The 23,310-nt window shown below is 42.2% G+C and overlaps 1 protein-coding gene across 1 annotated transcript in view; it reads left to right on the top strand.

Annotated features, from left to right (window-relative positions):
- Positions 1–23,310, top strand: part of LOC143988232 (alkaline phosphatase-like) — a 106,719-nt gene that overhangs the window by 40,639 nt on the left and 42,770 nt on the right. The window contains exons 4-6 of the mRNA XM_077487644.1: positions 5,271–5,445; positions 8,557–8,729; positions 8,997–9,131. Coding sequence (XP_077343770.1) covers positions 5,271–5,445; positions 8,557–8,729; positions 8,997–9,131 — 483 coding nt within the window. The remainder of the gene's footprint in view (positions 1–5,270; positions 5,446–8,556; positions 8,730–8,996; positions 9,132–23,310) is intronic.

Below are 23,310 nucleotides of genomic sequence, written 5' to 3'. Positions count from 1 at the left end.
TAGATGTTATATCATGATTATTATAAGGATTTTGTAGATAAGGGAAAAATAACATCTATGTAAGTATATTACAACAGTAAACGAAGGGTAGAGAATTGTGTCTCACCATGTGCACATGATCTCGAGAGCCTCTAGTTCACAAATCACATCACACAGTATGCAATAGAAATATTTTGGTAGAAAAAGCTCATTAGAAAAGCGTGTTGGGAAATACCGGACCCCATAGATCTGCAGAGAGGGACAATTCAGCACTATAATATGTCAGCTATGTCACTAATAAATAAAATAAAGAAGTATGGGAACTCAAGAATACCTGAAGTTTATTGGATTAAGCACAATTGAATCAATCTGAGAAAACCCAAATAGGTTTCCACAAATGGCGTGGTTATTAAGATACTGCCAGACGGTGTCAAATGGTATGTAACAAATAGATATTTCCACTGACCACCTGGGGAAAATGTGAGAGGGAGGAGATATAAGTATCAACATAATACTCTGTATAAAGGGAGCAACTAGGGACAGCTTAAAAAGCTGTCTCCCATATGTGCAAACACTCATTAATATTATTATAGTGGAATCAACAGACCAATCATAGCAGTATACAAGGATTAGTTACCTCTAATGCAGAGCCCAACAGCCCATGGGCTAGGCAAAAGGTCCCTAAATGTACCAGCGAATCAAAATATTTCAGCCCCTCCGCAAGGATCAAGGGACAGGACCTGCCTCATCAATTGCCAGACCGGCATTGATGTAGGCTAGGTTTTTAAAAGCCCTCTCCAGCTCAGCGGCATCTGACGTCGCCGCCGAGCTGCGGGCATGTATAGACAGACTTCGCCCCCCCGCACAGTCCGAACCGCAGCTGTGTGCATGCGCGAGTGACGCAAATCACGTCATCATCGCGCAGCGGCCATCTTAACAGATGGCCACGTGCCCTAAAGTGTGTTGACATTGCTGCGCATGCGCTCATGATGTCAAACTGGTGCCGCAGCCATATTGGAAGAGGCCGGTTGCCCATAGGTGTAGTACATATGGGAGCAAAGGTGAAAAGAGGGAAGAGCGAACATCACCCATCCCAAAATCACCTTTCCAGCAATCCAAAAGGAAAAGGGAGCGAGGTGAAATTCACAGCTACATTATAAGGATGATGCAGAGGGGCGGAAAATCTGATCAAACAAAAAAACGGGCACCCAGAATCTGGGATCTGATTTATTAAAGAAACCTGTAGCCTGTGGTACCCCCGGGCACCTGTGCAGATCTCATTAAAGGGGACATGTATACCCAAAACAAAGAAACAAGGAAATTAAGAAGAATAAAGTGCAACAATCCATTATTTGTATTGTTAATATTCCTATATTATCTCAATAGGAATATAAAATCATATAGTTTTAAAGAAATTAATTACTAGCACTAAGCCAATTAATAGAAGGGAACTGTGACTTATTAGAGACTAGGCACATAGTGATATACACGTAAATCAAACCCAATCTCAACACATATTTGATAGTGATCTATTATTCTTATTAAAAAAAAAACAACACAAAACCCTACAAAAATGGCTTGTAACGGAAAGTGTCATTTAGGCCTGGGGAGCAAGTAGCAAGTAGATTGAAGATCCAGCGTGCTTCACGTTGGAGCAATATACAATTATAATCACCCCCGTGGTCTCAAGGAGGCACATATTCGAATGCAAAGAAATGCATCAGAGAGTCGTCAAAATGATGATAAAGGCCAAAATGGCGACTAATGGGGGTCTCCATTTTCTTACCACGCACTAGAGACACATGGTCTCGAATGGGATGGTAAAATGGGCGTTTTGTTTTGCCTATGTAATAGGCATTGTATTGACAGATCATGATATACACAATGCCGATGGATTGGCAAGTAACCGAGAATCTAGGTTTAAATAGATACCCATTTGGTAGCCTTATGGATTCAGAAGCATAAATGTATCTGAAAAAGCTATACTTGTGACAAGGGGCAGATCCCTTCCGTTTTTTAAAGACAGATGGCTGGGGGACAAAATGGCTATGGACCAGAGTGTCCTGCAGTGATCGCGATCTCCTGAAGGTGATCTCAGGATGATCAGATAGATGTTTAGATATCGCCGGATCACCCTTCAGGAGGTACCAATATTTCTGAAGGATGTCTCGCATTTGAGAGTGTTGACCATTGTATCGAGTAATCAATCTGACCCCTGGGCAGAGTCTAGAAGATTTCTGACCATGAATCAGACTGGTTTGATTTTGTTTTTTAGCTTGAGAATACGATCGTTTAAGACACTTATTGCTATACCCTCAATGTTGTAAGCGTAACCGAAGCTTTTTAGCTTCAAGTTCAAAGTCGACATCGTTACTACAGTTGCGTCTCAGACGGAGATATTGTCCATAAGGAATACTCGCAATCAGGGGGGCGGGATGAGAGCTGGAGGCATGCAGACGGTTTCCGATATAGAGTTGATTGAATCTCACCCTTCGGATTTACGAAAATTTGTATATCCAGAAATGTCAATCTGGTACGACTTCTCTCCATGGTGAATCTATTTCGCAAATCTGAAAAATAAGAGGATTATTCCTCGTTTCAGGACAGTGGTCAGAGCCATTGGTTTATGGCGCAACTATAGCCTAATATTATACAGTCATTTATACCAAACGGCATACAGTTGTTTCAGTACATTCAAAAGAGAATTGGGACTTTAGATGAAGCAGTTGAAATGCGGAGGTAGGAGTAAAAATATTTTATTCATGACAATTATAATAGAAAAATCATTTCATATATATATATATATATATATATATATATATATATATATATATATATATATATATATATATATATATATATATATATATATATATATATATATATATATATATATACATATATACACATAATATTAGCACAAGGTATAGGCATGATAGATGAAAAAATATATACAAATGAGCACATAATCATAATAGATACATAGTAATCAGAGTAATAATATATAAAGCAGCAATATAGCCTGCAAGTGCCAAGGGCGGCATGCCCGGTAACTGTATCTATGATCGCATGGTATGTATAAGTATGTATAAGTATAATTGTACATCAAGGCGTAATTGGTATGGCTGTAGCATCAAATATAACTCGACGCGTTTTGTGGATAATTCTCCACTCATCAGGAGCAGATGCGACCAATTCCTTCAGAATATGCATATATGTTAAACCAAGCTCTGTATAGCGGGTAATGAAAGAAGTAGTTTAAATGTTGAAAAAAAAGCAGCGCGTATGTGGTACAAAGTCGGTTGCAGCCCCCCAGCCAAGAAATCCCCCAAAAAAGGGGTTTTCACGAATAGTTGGAAATGTATTAGAATGGGGTATTTGGCGCTACCTGGTACTAAAAAAAGGACCCCAATATTTCTAAGGGTCCAGGTATCTCATCAGTTTATTAAATTTATTAGAGTAAAATGACCCTCTCTCCTAGTATCTGTATCGGACCTATATTTTAGCTACCATGTCCCTAGAAGGTAGAATCAGTAATATATTGTGATAAATGGGTACAAGGTACCTATAAAAAGTGCTTGTGCAGGAAAAGTGCAAAGTAATAATGTAGTGCTCAGTACAGTTAATGTTTAGAAATCATATAAGTGCTAATGTATGTTTAAATCTTATCCAGATCACTTCTAGTATTTGACTGCATAGAATAAGCTTATCAGATTATAAAGTGCAAGTGTATGACAAATAAGTGAATAAATATGTATAAACATATATAAACCTATACTCAAATCCACATAAATATGGTAGTGCAAAAAAGCAAACTAAAACAATCAAATGAAAAATCAAGAAAATAAAAAGAAAGGAGAAAAAAATAAAAGAGAAAAAAATGTGCATAGAATATATATCAAAAAACCTCAAAAAATCTATATATCAAAAAACAACAAAGAATTGTTGAAAAAAATCAATCAAAAAATCTAAAATTAATAATAAGTCTTAGTGTCCACGAAAAAAAGAGTCCTCAATTGTGTAAATCCAGCAGAAAGATGTATTCATAAAGTGACTTTAGTGCTCAATATATGTCCTTCAGGTGACTCGCGTGCTCCCCCACAAGGGTCCCCACTCACCAGAAATCTACACCCCTACGGGGGTACCGTGCCTGTAGGTCAGATCACTGTTCTCAGCCACATGCAGTTCCAGCGCTCAGGCCCATGTAAGGTATATTTCTTTGCATCCAAGTATCTCCAGTAAGTTCCTGTTTCAGCCTGGCCAGGCTGAAAACACTGAATATCAGCTGTTTTCAGGCCGGTCACATCACTCGTGCCCGCTCTGATAGATGTCTTCTGCAGGATGGCCGTGATCTCCCTCTGACGTCATAGGGAGATCATGTGGCCACTCATCTCCTCTGCAGAAGCCACCCATCGGAGCTGGAAACCGGCTGCGAGTCAGCTGACCGGCCTGAAGACAGCTGATATTCAGTATTTGAATGGGTACCACGTGTGCCTAGGAGAGCTACAAACAAATGGCCACTGCCCCCACCTAGGAAAGCTACACCTTGCAGCAGGCCCTCCTGCTATTTCCCATGTGGAGGAGCATCTCTCTAAAGTTATGGGCCACAGAGACAGGACCATGAACACCCAGGATAACAACCTTATTACCTTTCTAACTCTCTTGGCATCCTGCTAACTCACATTACTGTACAGAAAACAGTAATATAGACACTTACCTAATACCAGAAGTGTTACCAGTAACATGTTACACATACTATTGGTATAGCAGTGCCAATATCACATACAGCAAAACAAATAAACTGTATTCTACATCCTAGCACCTGCTTACAAGGGTGCTTTTGTGAAATTTTTATAGATAGGCAATGTCTATCCTCCTATTGATCAGTGGTTCCAAATTAATAACACCTACTGCAGTAGGGAACAGACACAACAATCTTTTCAAATACCTGTTCTGTTTATTAGGCACAGTTGAAATTTTCTTATACACATGCTTGTTTAGGTATCACATTAATATTACAATTGTATTTTATAGGTAACAAGAGGAGTTACATAGGCAGGCTCATTTCTTAACAGGACTTGAAAGAATGCAAATACATAATCAAAACATTAGTGCCATGTGCGGCATAAGTGCAGTGTGCAATACATATGCCAAGTTTAAAAAAATAGAATACAGTTCCATATAGAATTTACGATTTCTTTCACAGGTGCCAACATAACTACACTTGTACAGCAAGATTATCAAATTATTGTAGTCATTCAATCGATGCATGTTTTTTTTTGTTATTGTAGGTTTACAATGTAGATGCACAGGTTCCGGACAGTGCAGGTACAGGAACAGCCTATTTGTGTGGGGTAAAGACTAATTCTGGGATGCTGGGTGTGAGTGCAGCTGCGCGTCCTGGAGTCTGCACTAGTGCCAACGGAAATGAAGTGACCTCAATACTTCACAAAGCAAAGCAAGGGGGTGAGTGGCTACTATGCAAATCTGTTATCCATATAGACAGTGATCTTTTAAAACCATTTCCTGTTAGTATTTTGATTGTTAGAGCTAAACACATGTGAGTATGCACAGACCTGGGAATTATGGTATAGAGATCTTATAATTATTGCTGCTTGGGTGGACTGACTGCTAAGAATTGCACAATCATCATTATTTATGGACTTAAAATACAGCAGGATTTGTGACTCTCGACCACCTATGGTGGAAAAGAGTTGCAAATATATACAAGGGCATGCCGATACATTTACTATTAACTACATTGTCTGCTCAAATATTACTAAGGTAAGGTGACCAGATTTTAAAATGAAATCCGGGGACATATTTTTTATTTTTTTTTACTAGTAATGGCAGCAATCAGCGACTCATAGCAGGACTACGATATTGCGGTGGACAAATCGGACACTAAGTGACACTTTTGACACTTTGTGGAAACCAGTGACAGCAATACAGTGATCAGTGCTAAAAATATGTACTGTCACTGTACTAATGACACTGGCTGGGAAGGGGGTAACATCTAGGGCAATCATTGGGTTAAATGTGTGCCTAACAAGTGTTTTCTCACTGTGGGGGAGGTGCTTTTACTAAGGGAAGACATAGATCCCTGTACCTGCTGTGCAGGAACACAAGATCAATGTCTTCCATACTAACAGAATGGCGAACTGCCTTGTTTACATAGGCAGACCACTAGGCGTGTCCGCCGGATCGGCTGATTGGCTCTGACACCCAGAAATGCAGGATCATGGATATAAGTGATCCTGCGCAGCGCAACCCCCCATAGCAGTAAATCTGCTATCAGGTGATCAGAAACTGGTTAAGATCATCAGCACAACCAGGCAGCAGGCACTCTATCATAGCTTTGGCTGGCTCTGTCACAGTGACATGGCTGCTGGGTAGGGGTGCAACGGATCGTCACCGATCCGTGATCCGAACGGGTCACCCTGTTTGGATCGGCACACCCCGCATTCCACTTAGGAAAGGCCGTGGCTTCGGCCTAGCTCTGGAGCGACAGCCATCTTGGTACACCCGGCGGCCGTTTACAATGTGATCGCTCTGTCAAATGATGGAGCGATCACTTGTAAACAAACTGGCGTTCCTCTCTCCCCTCTGTGTACTGATCTGTACAGTGGAGGGGAGAGATCCGATGGCAGCAGCGCTGTGGGCTGGATCTGTAGTGCCCACAGCGCTGCTCTGTGACAATTGCAGTCACATCCATCCATGCTCAGCCATCCCGCCATACTCTGCCATACCCTACCAATACTCTGCAATACCCTGCCAATACTCTGCCATACCCTACCAATACTCGGCGATACCCAGCCATTCTCAGCCAATATTACAGTGGGGGAGATGACATGAATATTACAGTGGGGACTATATGGTGGTGGAATTTTCACAGGTTTTTGCAAATTCAATTATTATTTGCTGATTTGAAAAATGATCCGATCCGTGACTCTGATCTGAGGAACAATCCGATCCGTGAGTTTTTTAATCCGTTGCACCCCTACTGCTGGGTGCTGATTTTGTTAACTTCTGACCAATAAGTGCCCCCCGCTGCCTATGAGTTCTTATACTATCCATTATGCCAGAGAGACAGGCACAGTGCAATGTAGTCTATTCACAGGCACCCTCAAAGCACACCTGTGTTGAAGCCTTGAAGGCACTGGCAGCCCCACGATTGGATATCCTTCCCCTCTATTCCTGCTGCGGGACATCATCAGCTGAGCTCAGCTGCCTCTTTCTGCCCGTTGCCTCCGCCGGCCTCACAGCCTCTCAGGTCTCACTCTCCGGGCACCCAGCTACTACTGGGTGGGGAACGGAGGAAAATGACTCTGCCGGGGAAGTCAAGGAGATTGGTAGGCAGGCGGCTAGCTGGGATTTGAGCCAAGGCAGAAGAACATGTGAGCGGAGCTGAATGGGCATGTGCCAAAAACTGAAGAAATAGCCCATCCACTCTGACCAGCACATCATCATCAGAAAGGGACACAGATAATGTAAAAAATACACCCCCCTAAGCTGGGGGGGGGGGGGGGTAATTCAGGTTTTTTTTTATTCTGCACTGACTGTCTTTGAAAATTGCCCAAGCTCCTGTTGAAGTCAAATATGGGGCCAAAACTGGGGACAGACTTGGTTCAGGGAGTGTCCTCAATCCGGGGACTGTCCCCTGAAACCGGCACATCTGGTCACCCTATGCTAAGGACACATTGTTCTAAACAATATAAAGGTGGACCGTGTTGTTGACTGAAAAATGTTAACACTTCATGTCTGCATAGGCAGTGTGCTATGAGTTGGATCCACCTGAGACTACCTGCATATTTGTAATTGTAATAATTATAATTGCCAGGAAAATAGGTAAAAGCAAGATTGCCTTTCTCCTTACATCCCAATTTCATGTGATATATCACATCATTCCCAGATAGGAGCCCACTCTGGTAGGAGTTCTGAAAAGTAAGGTAGCACCTCAGAGCTTGCCCCCTTCCCAAGACCAAGATAAAGGAAAGGTGTTAGTCCCTCTCAGGACACCATATTCCCCCTCCCCAGATTTGTTCCTCCTACTGACATCACCAACACATTCTAACAGTGTGCACCTAGTACAGGCATACCCCACTTTTAAGTACACAATGGGGTTTATTTACTAAAGCTGAAAAGTGCAAAATCAGGCTCATTTCTGCATAGAATCCAATGAGATTCTAACACCAGCTTGTTCAATTAAGCTTTTGGAATAAAACAGAAGCTCATTGGTTTCTATGCAGAAGTGAGCCTGATTTTGCACTTTTCAGCTTTAGTAAATAAACCCCATCGTGTAATTAAAGGTGGGGTATGCCTGTACTCTCACCAGCACTGCAACTGTAGACTTTGCCAATGTTTGCCATTGCACCTGAGAAGCTAGCCTGTGACCACCACTGCAAGCAGACACTCCAGTCTAGAACACATTAATGGTCTGTTAGAGTTCCCTCACGCATAGGACCGATTGAAGACTTTAGCTAGGACTGAGTGAGCTGAGCATTTTATCTACAAATTTTCACCCATTTATTGCAACATATGGTCATTCATGTTTTTCCTATGGTCTTATTTTTCCAGGTAAATCAGTGGGTATTGTGACAACCACTCGTGTCCAACATGCCTCTCCAGCTGCGGCCTATGCTCACATTGTTGATAGAGACTGGTACTCAGACAATGAGATGACTGAAAATATGACTAACAGTGGCTGCAAGGATATTGCATACCAACTGGTGCACAACACGGATATAAATGTAATTACAGTGGAATAATGGGATTTGGTGAAACACAGTGACTAGACTATTTTTTAACAAATCACATAGACATTTTAGTAGTATTGTCGATCCCTTTAAGAAATGTTTTTATATGCAAGAAGGCTATCCTAGAATGTTGGTAGGACCGATGTTACATATTTGGCAAGGTTGAATACAGACACCAGTCAATCCTTGTACACTAATAGGTTTTCTTTTTTTAAATACTTTAGACATTTATTTTTACTTTTTAATGTTAATTTCCTGTAGGTGATTCTGGGAGGTGGGAGAGCATACATGAATGCCGCAAAAACACCTGATCCTGAATACCCAACCAGCACATCAAGTCAAGCTCTTCGTAAAGATGGGCAAAACCTAACCAATATATGGCTGAGCAAAAGACAGGTGACTTAACAATTCCGGAGTCCGAAATGTATATTTGTATTTTTCTCCTATCTATGGTTATATTTGTTTATCTTGTTTGTATAGTTATAGATCTACACGTGCTTTATTTGTCCATCTCTCTTTCTTCTTCCTCCTCCTGTGTTTACTTTTGTGGACCTTGCTTTTACTTTCACTCCCTCAGTGTCCCTTATCGGTTATGTGACTAACCTGGTAAAATGATATTAGTAATCTTTCTAGATTTAGGATAAAGAGTAATGCCCTTGTGGCTGATCTGCTGCACTTAGCTAGAGGAACTAGAGAATGTTCTGTTGGTCCAGGAAAAGGTAAAACCACCATGCTTATCTGTGCTTTTCTCCGCTAATGGAGGAGGAAGAGGGGGGGCATCACTGTCATCATTATCAACAGAGCCAAGCAGCTTCGGCAGATTTAACCCCACAGCTGCCAGGGAGAGAGATGAGCAGGAGGAGGATACAATTAACCCCTCAATGGCTGGGCACTTTTACTGTGTAACTATTACTTGAAAGTAGGGCATTGTAGTAAAAGTGCCCAGCCATTGAGAGGTTAATTGTATCCTCCTGCTCAGCTCTCTCCCTGGCAGCTGTGTGATTAAAACTGTGTGAAGCTGCTCGGCTCTGTTGATAATGATGATATTATTTACAAACACCTTTGGGTCACTAGTAAGACTCCATTCACACAGGGACAACTTTGTATCTAAAAAAATAGCGTGGGGGTTCCCCCAAAATCCATAGCCGACCCTTATCTGAGCACGCAGCCTGCCCAGTCAGGAAAGGGGGTGGGTATGAGTGAGCGACCCCCCCTCCTGAACCGTACCAGGCCGCATGCCCTCAACTCTCCAGCATCTTCTCCCGGGCTCCTCCGCTATCTTCTTGCAGCTCTTTTACTAGCGGTGGAGCCCGGTCTCCTCCGTCCTTCCTTCTTCCCTCTTCCGATGTTGACTCGACGCTCTCTCCAGCTGACTTATATAGGTATGGGCCGTGGTCATTGGGTGATGTCACACGGTGACCCCGCCCCTTATGACGTCAAGTCCCAGGGCACGCTGGGACTGTGACGTCATAAGAGGCGGGGTCACCGTGTGACATCACTCAGTGACCACTCCCCATACCTATATAAGTCGATGCGCGCGTCGTACAAGCCATTACAGCGGAAGAGAGCGTCGTGTCAACATCGGAAGAAGAAAGAAGACGGAAGAAGAATAGAGGAGACCAGGCTCCTCCGCTAGTAAAAGAGCTGCAAGAAGATAGCGGAGGAGCCCGGGAGAAGATGCCGGAGAGCGGGAGATGATGCTGGAGAGCAGGAGAAGAGGCTGAACAGAGCGGAGAAGTCGTAAGAAGACCCCCGGAGCTGATTAATAAATTACTTTAAAAACCTGTGTTGTGTTTTTTTTTTATTGACACTTTTTCCCCCCAGGTGAATGGGTAGGGGTACGATGTACCCCTTACTCATTCACATAGGGTGGGGGACTGGGATCTCCCTTATTAAAGGGCGCTTCAGGATTCTGAGAAGCCCCCTGCCTGCAGACCCCAACAGCCAACGGCCAGGGTTGGAAGAGGCATTTGTCCTCATCAACATGGGGACAAGGTGCTTTGGGGTGGGAAGGCCGCAGGGCGCCCCCCTTTCCCAAAGCACCCACCCCCCATGTTGAGGGCATGTGGCCTGGTATGGTTCAGGAGGAGGGGCGCTGGCTCATCTCCACCCCCTTTCCTGATCGGCCAGGCTGCACACTCGGATAAGGGTCTGGTATGAATCTTAGGGGGACCTCCATGCTGTTTTTTCGGCGTAGGGGGTTCCCCTTAAAATCCATACCAGACTTAAGGGTCTAGTATGCTCCCAGAGGGGGAACTCATGCCGGTTTTTTTATTTAAAATTTGCTGTGAAGTTCCCCCTCCAGAGCTGATTATTCTCTGATTGGCCGCGGCCAAAGTCGCCTGGCATAGGGGCGACTTAAAGTCGTGTTGTAAGTCGTCCTAAGTCTGTCTGTCAGGAGGGTTTACATATAAATTCAGCATGTGAAGCTAAACTATTAAATAGTAGGAATACTATCCCTTCTGGCTTGGGGTTTAGCAGCATGGATGAGTTTTTTTTTCCTTCCACGGTTTCAAAGTAAAAAAAACAGTGAGAGAAAGCGCATACATTATATTAGGGGGAGGGGGAAGCAGATACTTGTCTAATACAGGTATTTCCTCCCACTTCCGGCGATAGATTGCCACAGACTCCGTGGCGATCTATGCCATGTCTGGCCCCTCCTCCACCCCCCACTGTCTTCTGGGAGACACACAGGTCCCAGAAGACAGCAGGGTCCAGTGAGGATGCGCAGCGCTACTCACGCATGCGCAGTAGGGAACCAGGCTTCACTTCCTGATTCCTTTACTGAAGATGCAAACCTGAGCAGTACTGAAACCATTGAAATTAGTCTTCTGCTCACTGAACAGGTGGTTAATGAGGTCGATGTGGAAACTGGAGGGGTAAGTCAGGGTTATCAGGTGAGAAGATGGGTTACTGTAGTTAGGAGTGGTAGAGGCTTACAGAAAAGGAAGGCCAGTCCTGGGTTTGAGCATCCGAACAAGTTTGCCAAGTTGGATGAAGATGTGGGGGTGGCAAACTCAGAGATGGCAACCCCAGTTGTCACTGTTATACCTAACATCCTGGAGAGCAGCCCATCTAGTAGAGGTGGTGGGGGTACTGCAGGAAGGCCTAGACCGGGGTAGGCAACCTCGGCCCTCCAGCTGTGGTGAAACTACAAGTCCCATGAGACATTTCAAGATCCTGGCAATCACAGGCATGACTCCTAGAGGTAGAGGCATGATGGGATCTGTAGTTTCACCACAACTGGAATGCCGAGGTTGCCTACCCCTGGCCTAGACAGTTGGTGGTAATAGGGAATTCTATAATCAGAAGGACTGATAGAATAATTTGTTGCCAGGAGCACCTCAACCAAATGGTTTGCTGTCTCCGAGTCCTTGGTGCCAGGGTTCAAAATGTGGTGGACCAGGTTGCTAAATTACCAAGAGCGGCTGGGCATGACACAGCGGTCCATGTTTAAACCAATGACAGAATACATGGAAGATGCAAGCTTCTTAAAATCAATTTAATGAACTAGGCTGCAAGTTGACGGGAAGGACCTCCACAGTGATATTCTCTGAAATATTGCCTGTGCCATGCACAACACAGGAAAGACAGGGGGAGCTTAGAGTACTGAATGCATGACTAAAGACCTGATGTAAGAGGGAAGCGTTTGGATTTCTAGAGCACTGGGATGACTTTATATTGGGGTACAACCTATATGGTTTACATCTAAAATGAAGGGGGTCTGCTGTGCTGGGGGAGAGGTTTATGGGAAGGCTACAAGAGTAAACTAGGGTTAAGTGGGCTGGATGAACTAGAATATAATGGGACAGACAGGTCAGATAGGAAACCTATTGGTGGGTGGAAAGGGGAAGATGGGGGGAGAGCGATGACAGGTGATAAGAAGGTTCCCATGTTACAAACAACCATTGGAAATTATAGTACCATTTGCACTACAAAAATTTTAATATAAAAAACACAAGTGCAATATGCAATAATGAATTTAAGTAATTCTGCACTGATGTCTGCATCAGTGCATGAAGAGAGCTACAGTGGTGTGAAAAAGTGTTTGCCCCCTTCCTCATTTCCTGTTCCTTTGCATGTTTGTCACACTTAAGTGTTTCGGAACATCAAACCAATTTAAACAATAGTCAAGGACAACACAAGTAAACACAAAATGCAATTTGTAAATGAAGGTGTTTATTATTAAAGGTGAAAAAAAATCCAAACCATCATGGCCATCATTAAAACATACTATAACTGTGGTTGTCCACACCTGAGTTCAATTTCTCTAGCCACACCCAGGCCTAATTATTGCCACACCTGTTCACAATCAAGGCATCACTTAAATAGGAGCTGCTTGACACAGTAAGGTCCACCAGAAGATCCTTAAAAGCTACACATCACGCCGAGACCCAAAGAAATTCAGGAACAATTGAGAAAGAAAGTAATTGAGATCTATCAGTCTGGAAAGGGTTATAAAGCCATTTCCAAAGCTTTGGGAATCCAGCGAACCACATTGAGAGCCATTATCCACAAATGGCGAAGACATGGAACAGTGGTGAACCTTCCCAGGAGTGGCCGGCCGCCCAAAATTACCCCAAGAGCGCAGCGACGACTCATCCAAGAGGTCACAAAAGACGCCAGAACAACGTCCAAGGAACTGCAGGCCTCACTTGCCTCAGTTAAGGTCAGCGTTCATGCCTCCACCATCAGGAAAAGACTGGGCAAAAATGGCCTGCATGGCAGAGTTCCAAGGAGAAAACCACTGCTGAGCAAAAAGAACATCAAAGCTCATCTCAATTTCTCAACAACACATCTTGATGATCCCCAAGACTTTTGGGACAACATTCTGTGGACCGATGAGACAAAAGTGGAACTCTTTGGAAGGTGTGTGTCCAAGTATATCTGGCGTAGAAGGAACACTGCATTTCATAAAAAGAACATTATACCAACAGTAAAATATGGTGGTGGTAGTGTGATGGTCTGGGGCGGTTTTGCTGCTTCAGGACCTGGAAGACTTGCCGTGATAAAAGGAACTATGAATTCTGCTGTCTACCAAGAGATCCTGAAGGAGAATGTCTGACCATCTGTTTGTGTACTCAAGCTGAAACGAACTTGGGTTCTGCAGCAGGACAATGATCCTAAACACACCAGCAAGTCCACCACCGAATGGCTGAAGAAAAACAAAATGAAGACTTTGGAGTGGCCTAGCCAAAGTCCTGACCTGAATCCTATTGAGATGTTGTGGTATGACCTTAAAAAGGCCGTTCATGCTCGAAAACCCTCTAATGTAACTGAATTAGGACAATTCTGCAAAGATGAGTGGGCCAAAATTCCTCCAGGACGCTGTAAAAGCCTCATTGCACATTATCGCAAACGCTTGGTTGCAGTTGTTGCTGCTAAGGGTGGCCCAACCAGTTATTAGGTTTAGGGGGCAATCACTTTTTCACACAGGGCCATGATGGTTTGGATTTTTTTTCACCTTTAATAATAAACAACTTCATTTACAAATTGCATTTTGTGTTTACTTGTGTTGTCCTTGACTATTGTTTAAATTGGTTTGATGTTCCGAAACACTTAAGTGTGACAAACATGCAAGGAACAGGAAATGAGGAAGGGGGCAAACACTTTTTCACACCACTGTATGATTTAATTGGTATTGCCAAATCGTGGTTTAATTCTTCACACAATTGTGCTATTATTATTCCTGGCTATGCTCGCTTTTAGAGAGACAAAGTATATCGGTGGTGGTGGGTGGTCTCTGTCTCTATGTGAAAAGTGATCTTAAAGCGAGTGTGATGGTGCTGAAGCAGAGTGTGAAGGTGAAACTGCATATGGTGTGCATACTTTAACTACTTAAGGATCAGACTTAGGCCTCTTTCACACCGACGTGCCGTTCAGGCCCGCCTGTCAGTTTTTCAGGCGGACCTGAACGGGTGCTCCATAGAGCTCTATGGAGCGTCGGATGTCAGCGGTGACATGTCCGCTGACATCCGACCCGCTCCGATCCGAAAAAGTGTGACGGAGGAAAAAGCTATTTTTCCATCCGTCTGCGGATCGGATCGGATGACGACGGGCACTGCGGTCCGTCGTCATCCGATCTCCCATAGGGGAGAGCGGCGCTGTGACAGGTCCGTCCCTGCGCAGTGTGCAGAGACAGACCTGTCATCTCCCTGCTCAGCGGGGATCGGCGGAGTGATCCCCGCTGAGCAAACGGACATCCACGGGGCGGATCAGAACTGATCCGCCCCGTGTGAAAGGACCCTTATTTTTGCAAAAATTCAAAACGAATGCCAGTTTGCAAAATAGACTAGGACAAACCCAATTTTTTTTTCACATATATTAACAAGAGGGATGAGCCGAACACCCCCCAGGTTCGGTTTGCAGCAGAACATGCGGACAGGCAAAAAATTTGTTTGAACACGGGAACACTGTTAAAGTCTATGGGACACAGACGGGAATAATCAAAAGTGCTAATTTTAAAGGCTTATATGCAAGTTATTGTCATAAAAAGTGTTTGGGGACCTGGGTCCTGCCCCAGGGACACGTATCAATGCAAATTTTTTTTTTAAAAATGGCCATTTTTCAAGAGCAGTGATTTTAATAATGCTTGAAGTGAAACAATAAAAGTAAAATATTGCTTTAAATTTTGTACCTGGGGGGTGTCTATAGTATGCCTGTAAAGTGCCGCATTTTTCCCCTGTTTGTAGAAGTCCCTGCACAAAATGACATTTCTAAAGGAAAAAAAGTAATTTAAAAATACTCACGGCTATAATGAATTGTCAGTCCCGGCAATACAGATAAAAGAAGCCATTGAAAAAAACGGCATCCCTTAATATTCATAACAGACCCAAAAGGCCTCGTAATCGAATTGGGCCCCCCCCCCCCCCCAAATTCAGTTACCAGGACTTTTGGGTCTGTTATGAATATTAAGGAAAACCCAGAACCAAAATTAAAAAAAAAAAAAAAAATGGTGTGAGGGTCCCCCCGAATTCCATACCAGGCCCTTCAGTTCTGGTATATATTTCAAAGGGAACCCCGCACCAAAATTTTTAAAAAATGGTGTGGGGGGTACCCCCAAAAATCCATACCAGACACTTATCTGAGCATGCAATCTGGCAGGCCACAGGAAAAAATGTAGGGATGAGAGAGTGACCCAGAAGGGTCTGGTATGGATTTTGAGGGGGGCCCCCACGCCATTTTTAAAAACAAAATTGGTGCGGGGTTCCCCTTAATATCCATACCAGAAGGGCCTGGTATTGTATTTGGGGGGCCTCCCCACTCAATTTCTTTTTTATATTTTGGTTCGAGGTTCCCCTTAATATTATTACCAGACCCAAAAGGCCTGGTAATTAACTGGGGGATCCCATGCCGTTTTTTTCAATGACTTCTTTTATCTGTATTGCCGGGGCCGACAATTCATTATAGCTGCGAGTCCTTTTAAATAACTTTTGCATTGATACATATCCCATGGGGAAGGACCCAGGTCCCCAAACACTTTATGACAATACCATGCATATAAGCCTTTAAAATTAGCACTGTTGATCTCTCCCATAGACTTTTAAAGGGTGTTCCGTGGCTTTCGAATGTGCCACAAACACCCCAAAGTGTTCGCTATTCGGCGAACATTGGGCTCATCCCTAATTAACAGTAAAAAGGCCAGGTCTAAACATGTAGTCCCTTTACAAAATTATTTAGAGTTGGCGACTGAGGAGAAAGATGAGGTAAATTTATTCAATAAATATAAAAGCTATATCCGCACTAGGAACTAAAATTTAATAAGCAGCTGTGCACTATAACCCAGACACCAAGCACAGACAATATATGTAAAAAGAATGCAACGCTAAAAATAAAAAAATATATATACATAAAAGTGCATTCGTGCGAATGCAAACAAGTATACTAATATGCAGACAATCAATTATATATAAATAATATTAACTGTGAATAAAGTCTGAAGACACATATGCAAAATTACATCATGTGAATAAAGTGCAATAGTGCAAACAAAAAATTCCTATAGAGCTGGATTCCATCAACGAAAGTCCCATGGGAGAAAAGAGTGTTTGGAAATGACGATCAGGCACTTGATGGCGTGACACCCATCACCATACCGATTTTGAGGTTAAATTGAATGGTTTAGATGCTTAGGGATACATATATGTTGTGTATGCATGTGTGGTTCTAGAAACCTCAATTTTTTTATTTTATTTTATATTTTAACCATTTTCAAATATGATTATATTGATTTTATTATTATATATACTATTTTGTTAATACTTGGGATGACAAGGAATCGTGTCCACTTAATAAAATTTTAATTTTCAAGTTTTTTATATTTATGCAGATTTTGTTATGATCCACAAGATGGCCCTGTACGTTTAATTCTTTAGATGATTAGGAACAACTGTTTGCCTTGAGTGAAGGGCAAAATTTGCCTCTATGGGGATTTTCTTATGACCAACAAGATGGTGCTGTGCATTTAATCCCCCCTTATTTTTTTAGTTGCTTAGGAACAACTGTTTGCCTCGATTGATGGGCATACTCTTTTACAAATGGTTGCACAGGTCATTCTTTCATTTAACCTATGGTGAGACATGCTTTGTTTACCAATGGATGTAAAGGTCATTTCTCTCTTACCTATGGCAGCACTTCCTTGTATCTCAATGGGACTATTTAAAGAGCAGCATTAGGCATGTGTACGTACCCATGATGATGTAATTTATGAGGAAACGATCATCGAGATAGTCATGTACCCATGCTATTGCACCTGCACGATCGCTGCTTAAAACCCACAAGGAATTCATCTGTTTGATCTGTTGATTGTGACATGATCATAGCTTGGAATTTTAAGTGTACTGTTTAATAAACCGGATGTTGAGACAGTATCACACTATGTGGAGTCTTTTTGTCTCCTAAAAATTCTGCTATTGAGGCTTCCTAATACTGCATCCTGTATCCTGAGTTGCTGTGACCCTCCTGGTGTATACCATCCATGGCCATAGGAGAGGACAATCCAGATTTCCTTCTCAGCGGTTCAGAGATCCAACCAAGCACTGTGTCACCTCTCTGAGTAAGAGGGGTCACTGGCTTTCCAGTAAGCCTCCATTTTCAATTATGGTGATGGCTGCCACGCCGTCAGGTGCATGATCGTCATTTCCAAACACTCTTTTCTGCAATGGGACTTTCTTTTATGGAATCCAGCTCTATATGAATTTTGTGTTTGCAATATTGCACTTTATTCACATGTGATGTAATTTTGCATATGTGTCTTCAGACTTTATTTACAGTTTTTATTATTAATATATAATTGATTGTCTGCATAATAGTATATTTGTTTGCATTTGCACTAATGCACATTATATATATATATATATATATATATATATATATATATATATATATATATATATATATATATATATATATATATTTATATATTTAGCGCTGCACTCTTTTTACATAAATTTATTACATTACTTCTTCAGCTCTGTGTATACAAAAAGAGCATGGGGGAGCTCAAGTCTATACTGGAGATAGTATTGACATGACAGTAAATAAAGCACCTGGACCAGATGGCATACACTCACAGGTCCTAATTGTTGAGTTGAGCTCTGCTATTTCAAAGCTGTTGTTTCTAATATTTAGGGACTCTTTAATGACTGGCATAGTACCACTGGATTGGTTTAAGGCCAATGTGGTGTCTAATTAAAAAAAAAAGAATAAAAGTCTTTACCAAGTAACAACAGACCACTTAGTTTAACTTCTATAGTTAGGAAGATATTGGATAGTTTAACCACTGGGCACTTAAACACTCTTAATAACCAGACCAATTTTCAGCTTTTGGTGCTCTCACATTTTGAATGACAATTACTCAGTCATGCAACACTGTACCTATATGACATTTTTGTCCTTTTTTTCACACAAATGGAGCTTTCTTTTGGTGGTATTTAATCACTGCTGGCTTTTTTATTTTTTGTGCTATAAAAGAAAAAAAGACCAAAAATTCTGTAAAAAAAAAAAAAAATGTTTAATTTATACGTCTACATATCTTTGGTAAAAATAAGTACAAATTGGTATATATTATTTGGTCTTTGTGAAAGTTAGAGTCCACAAGCTATGGTGCCAATATCTGAAAATCACACCTGAAGTACTGACGGCCTATTTCAATTCTTGAGACCCTAACATCCCGTAAAAGTACAAATACCCCCCAAATGACCCCTTTTTGGAAAGAAGACATTCCAAGGTATTTGGTAAGAGGCATGATGAGTTTTTTGAAGTTGTCATTTTTTCACACAATTCTTTGCAACACATTTTTTCCTTTTTTTTTTTCACAAAATTGTCATATTATCAGTTTATTTCTCACACACAGCATATGCATAGCACAAATTATACCCCAAAACACATTCTGCTATTACTCCCGAGTAAGGCGATACCACATGTGTGAGACTTTTACACAGCGTAGCCACATACAGAGGCCCAACATGCAGGGAGCGTAAAAATCATCATTTATTTGCTATTACATAGAACCCCAAAACATTATATATGTTTTTTTTAGCAAAGACCCCAGAGAATACAATGGTGGTCGTTGCAACTTTTTATCTCGCATGGTATTTGCGCAGCAATTTTTCGAACGCATGTTTTTGGAAATAAAACAGTTTTGTGCTTAAAAAAAAAGAAAACAGTAAAATTAGCCCTACATACCTAACATGTTACTCTTCAAAATTGCACATGCTCGTGGAATGGCGCCAAACATCGCTACTTAAAAAATCCCCATAGGCGGCGCTTTCAATTTTTTTACTGGTTACATGTTTTGAGTTACAGAGGAGGTCTAGGGCTAGAATTATTGCTCTCACTCTAACGTTCGCATTGATACCTCACATGTGAGGTTCGAACACCGTTTTCATATGTGGGCGGGACTTACATATGCATTCGCTTCTGCATGCGAGCACATGGAGACAGGGGCAATTTAAAAAAAAATATTTATTGTTCATTTTACTTTATTTTAGTTTGACATTTTTTTCCCCAAAAATACATTTTTTGATCACTTTTATTAATATTACAAGGAATGTAAACATCCCTTGTAATAGGAATATGGCATGACAGGTCCTCTTTACAGTGAGATATGGGGTCAATAAGACCATGGCTGGGTATCTATGACGTCTATGGCTGGGTATCTCCGAGTATCACCGGGTATGGCTGGGTATCTCCGAGTATCACCGGGTATGGCTGGGTATTGCAGGGTATCTCTGAGTATGGCTGGGGATGGCAATTTATGGCAGGGTATTGCAGAGTATTGGTGGGGTATTGCAGAGTATTGGCGGGGTATTGCAGAGTATTGGCGGGGTATTGCAGAGTATTGGCAGGGTATTGCAGAGTATTGGCAGGGTATTGCAGAGTATTGGCAGGTATTGCAGTGTATTGGCAGGTATTGCAGAGTATTGGCGGGTATTGCAGAGTATTGGTGGGTATTGGCAGAGTATTGGCGGGTATTGGCAGGGTATTGCAGAGTATGGCAGGGTATTGCAGAGTATGGGCTGGTATTGCAGAGTATGGCAGGGTATTGCAGAGTATGGCAGGGTATTGCAGAGTATTGGCGGGTATTGCAGAGTATTGGCGGGTATTGCAGAGTATTGGCTGGTATTGCAGAGTATTGGCAGGTATTGGCAGGGTATTGCAGAGTATTGGCGGGTATTGCAGAGTATTGGCGGGTATTGCAGAGTATTGGCGGGTATTGCAGAGTATGGCAGGTATTGCAGAGTATTGGCAGGTATTGCAGAGTATTGGCAGGGTATTGCAGTGTATTGCTGGGTATTGGTTGGTATTGAAGAGTATTGTTGGGTATTGCAGAGTATTGGCAGGGAATTGAGGGGTTAAATTCGGTGGGAAGCGATGTGGGCACTGCAGATGCAGCCCACAGCGCTGCTGACACCGATCTCTTCCCCCTCCGCTGTACAGATTGGTACAGAGAGGGGAGGGAGGAACCGGCGTCATAACAAGTCATTTGACAGAGAGCGATCACGTGGTAAACGGCCGGGATGAGCGGTCACGGACGCTCTCGAGTGCGCGCGAGAGCAGAATTCTGCTAATAACGGCCTCTCAGAGTTAAACAACCACCCTGTAGCCATTAATTGGCTATAGGCCGGTTGTTAAGCGGTTAATAAAGAATCAAATAGATAAGTTTTTGCTAGGAAAAAAAACTATTTACCCAAAAGACAACATGGATTCAAAAATGATAGAAGTTGTCAAACAAATCTCTTTTTATGAGGAAGAAAGGAAAAACTTAGACAGACAAAGGAGTGGCTGTGGACGTAGTATAGGATTTTGCAAAGGCATTTGACAGAGTTTCCAACATGTGACTAATGTATAAGGTAAAGTCTACAGGTGTGGAAATTCAGTTTGTAGAAAGATAGAAAACTGGCTAAAAGACAGAATTCAGCGAGTAGTGGTTAATGATTCATACTCTGAATGGTCTAAAGTTAGTGGTGTGCTCCAGGGTTCAGTGTTGGGACCCTCACTTTTTAACATATTTACAAATGATATAGGGTCTGGGATTACAACTACCATTTTAGTGTGTGCAGATGACACCAAGCTATGCAGTGGAGTATACCCTATCTGGAATATGCAGTTCAGTTTTGGCACCAGTTCACAAAAAGAAGCTTGGCTATGAGGAAAGATTAGCTGAGCTGAATTTATTCTCTCTTGAGAATAATTAAGGGGGATATGATCAACATGTACAGTACAAATACATAGGTGGTTCATATAGTGAACTTGGTGTAGAGTTGTCATCAAAAAGAATAATGGGGAACTCTTTTCATCTAGAGGAGTAGAGATTTACCTTTCAAAAGGAAAAGTTTTCTTTACAGTAAGAGCTGTGAACATGTAGACAAGACTCCCTCAAGGACTATTTTTGGCCAGCTCAGTAGATTGTTTTAAAAAAGGCATGGCTTCTTTCCTATAATTGGATATTTATAGATATTAGCACCAGGGGTAGTTGATCCAGGGAATATCCAAAAGCTTCCTGGGAAATCAGAAAGTAATATTTTCCCCCACTGTGGTTTTAGCCTTCCACTGGATCAACTGTGGGTATAGGATTGTGTATATAGAGGTTTTCTTTGTGGTGTGTTTTTTTATTTATTGATTGAACTAGATGGACTTTTGTCTTTTTTTCAACAAGACCAAGGGTTCTGTCACACGGGCTTGTCCGTCTACGGACTCCACTTTGCTCAGCAGGGATCAATCAGCTGATCCCCACTGAGCAGGCGGATGACAGGTCCGTTTCCGCTCACTGTGGGGAGACAGATTTGTCAGAGCCCCGCTGTCCTCTATGGAGATTGGATGAAAACGAACCACCTGCCTGTCCATTTTCATCTGATCCAATTCTCCAGACGGATGGAAAATAGGGATTCCATCAATCTGGATTTCACGGACAGGATCGGATCAGATACCGGCGGATGTCAGCGAACATGTCACCGCTGACATCCACCGCTCCATAGAGGTGAATGGAGCCCCTGATCAGGTCTGCCTTAAAAACTGACAGGCGGACCTGATTGGAGCGTCCATGTGAAAGGGGCCTTAAAATGTAACTCTCTAATTAATCTGTGCACAGCCCTGCTGAATTGCTCATGTTTCCACAGAAAGGTGAAAATGTACTATTCTATAGTTGTGTACAGGGCAACAAATCACACCATGAAACGATATGATCAATGCACTTCTTATGCAGGTGAAAAACAAGGTGCAGGTGGGAATCTTTACCAAGCCTTTAAATGATATGAGCCAACTAAACCCATAAAGGGGAATTTTATTATTTGGAGACCCCAGGGGCTCTTGCCATATTGTGCGTTTTTACACAGTATACATTAGGCCACACTTACCTGATATTATGACACCCTCCTCCAGAAATGCAATATTCATGCTCCCCTTCACTACCACCACTGCCATCTTCACCATGTTTTCTTATTTAGAGTCTTTTTTTCCTTGACCTACAACAGATGATGTAACTCACATGCATGTGCTTAGGAGTAACTTTGTCTCGGCACATGGCACTTGTAAGATGCCAGGATTGTAAACTCCTTTGCGTATTTGCAGCTGCACAAAAAAAAAAAATCTAGCGGGCAGGGAAAGCGTTTGTCTGTCTTCTATCATAAAAAAAAAAAAAAAAAAAAACTTACCTGGTGGCAATAGAGGGCTAGGAAAATGGACAATGAGACCAGAGTGTTTACCAAATTTTTCCACCCGAGACCGCAAGCCAAGCAAACACCTTTCTGATCCTGCCAAATAAACAAGTGCATCATCTGCTAAAAGACACTTTTTCTCTAGTTGGCCCCCTTTTATCCCCCAGCAATTTCATATATCAGAAACAGGCCTTTCTTTTACCCTTTCACAGTAGTAAAATAGCTGAACTGTCTCTATTCAAGTCTTGCTAAAGATACAAAAGTTGGATTTGTTTTAAGAAAGTTACTCAAAGATAACCTCATTCTACAGAGTCAAAATACTTGTGTATGGCGAAAGACGCCACAAAACCATCTTTCAAATCCATCTGTGCTTGGCAGATATATTCTGAAGTCTTTGTTCAACAATTTGCTTTTCCCGG

This window comes from Lithobates pipiens, unplaced genomic scaffold (genome assembly GCF_037356315.1).
Source record: "Lithobates pipiens isolate NorthernLeopardFrog02 unplaced genomic scaffold, aLitPip1_a1.2 Scaffold_18, whole genome shotgun sequence".
NCBI classification, from domain to species: Eukaryota; Metazoa; Chordata; class Amphibia; order Anura; family Ranidae; genus Lithobates; species Lithobates pipiens.
The sequence above is the reverse complement of the archived record's forward strand: the minus strand, read 5'-3'. Positions and strand labels throughout refer to the sequence as shown.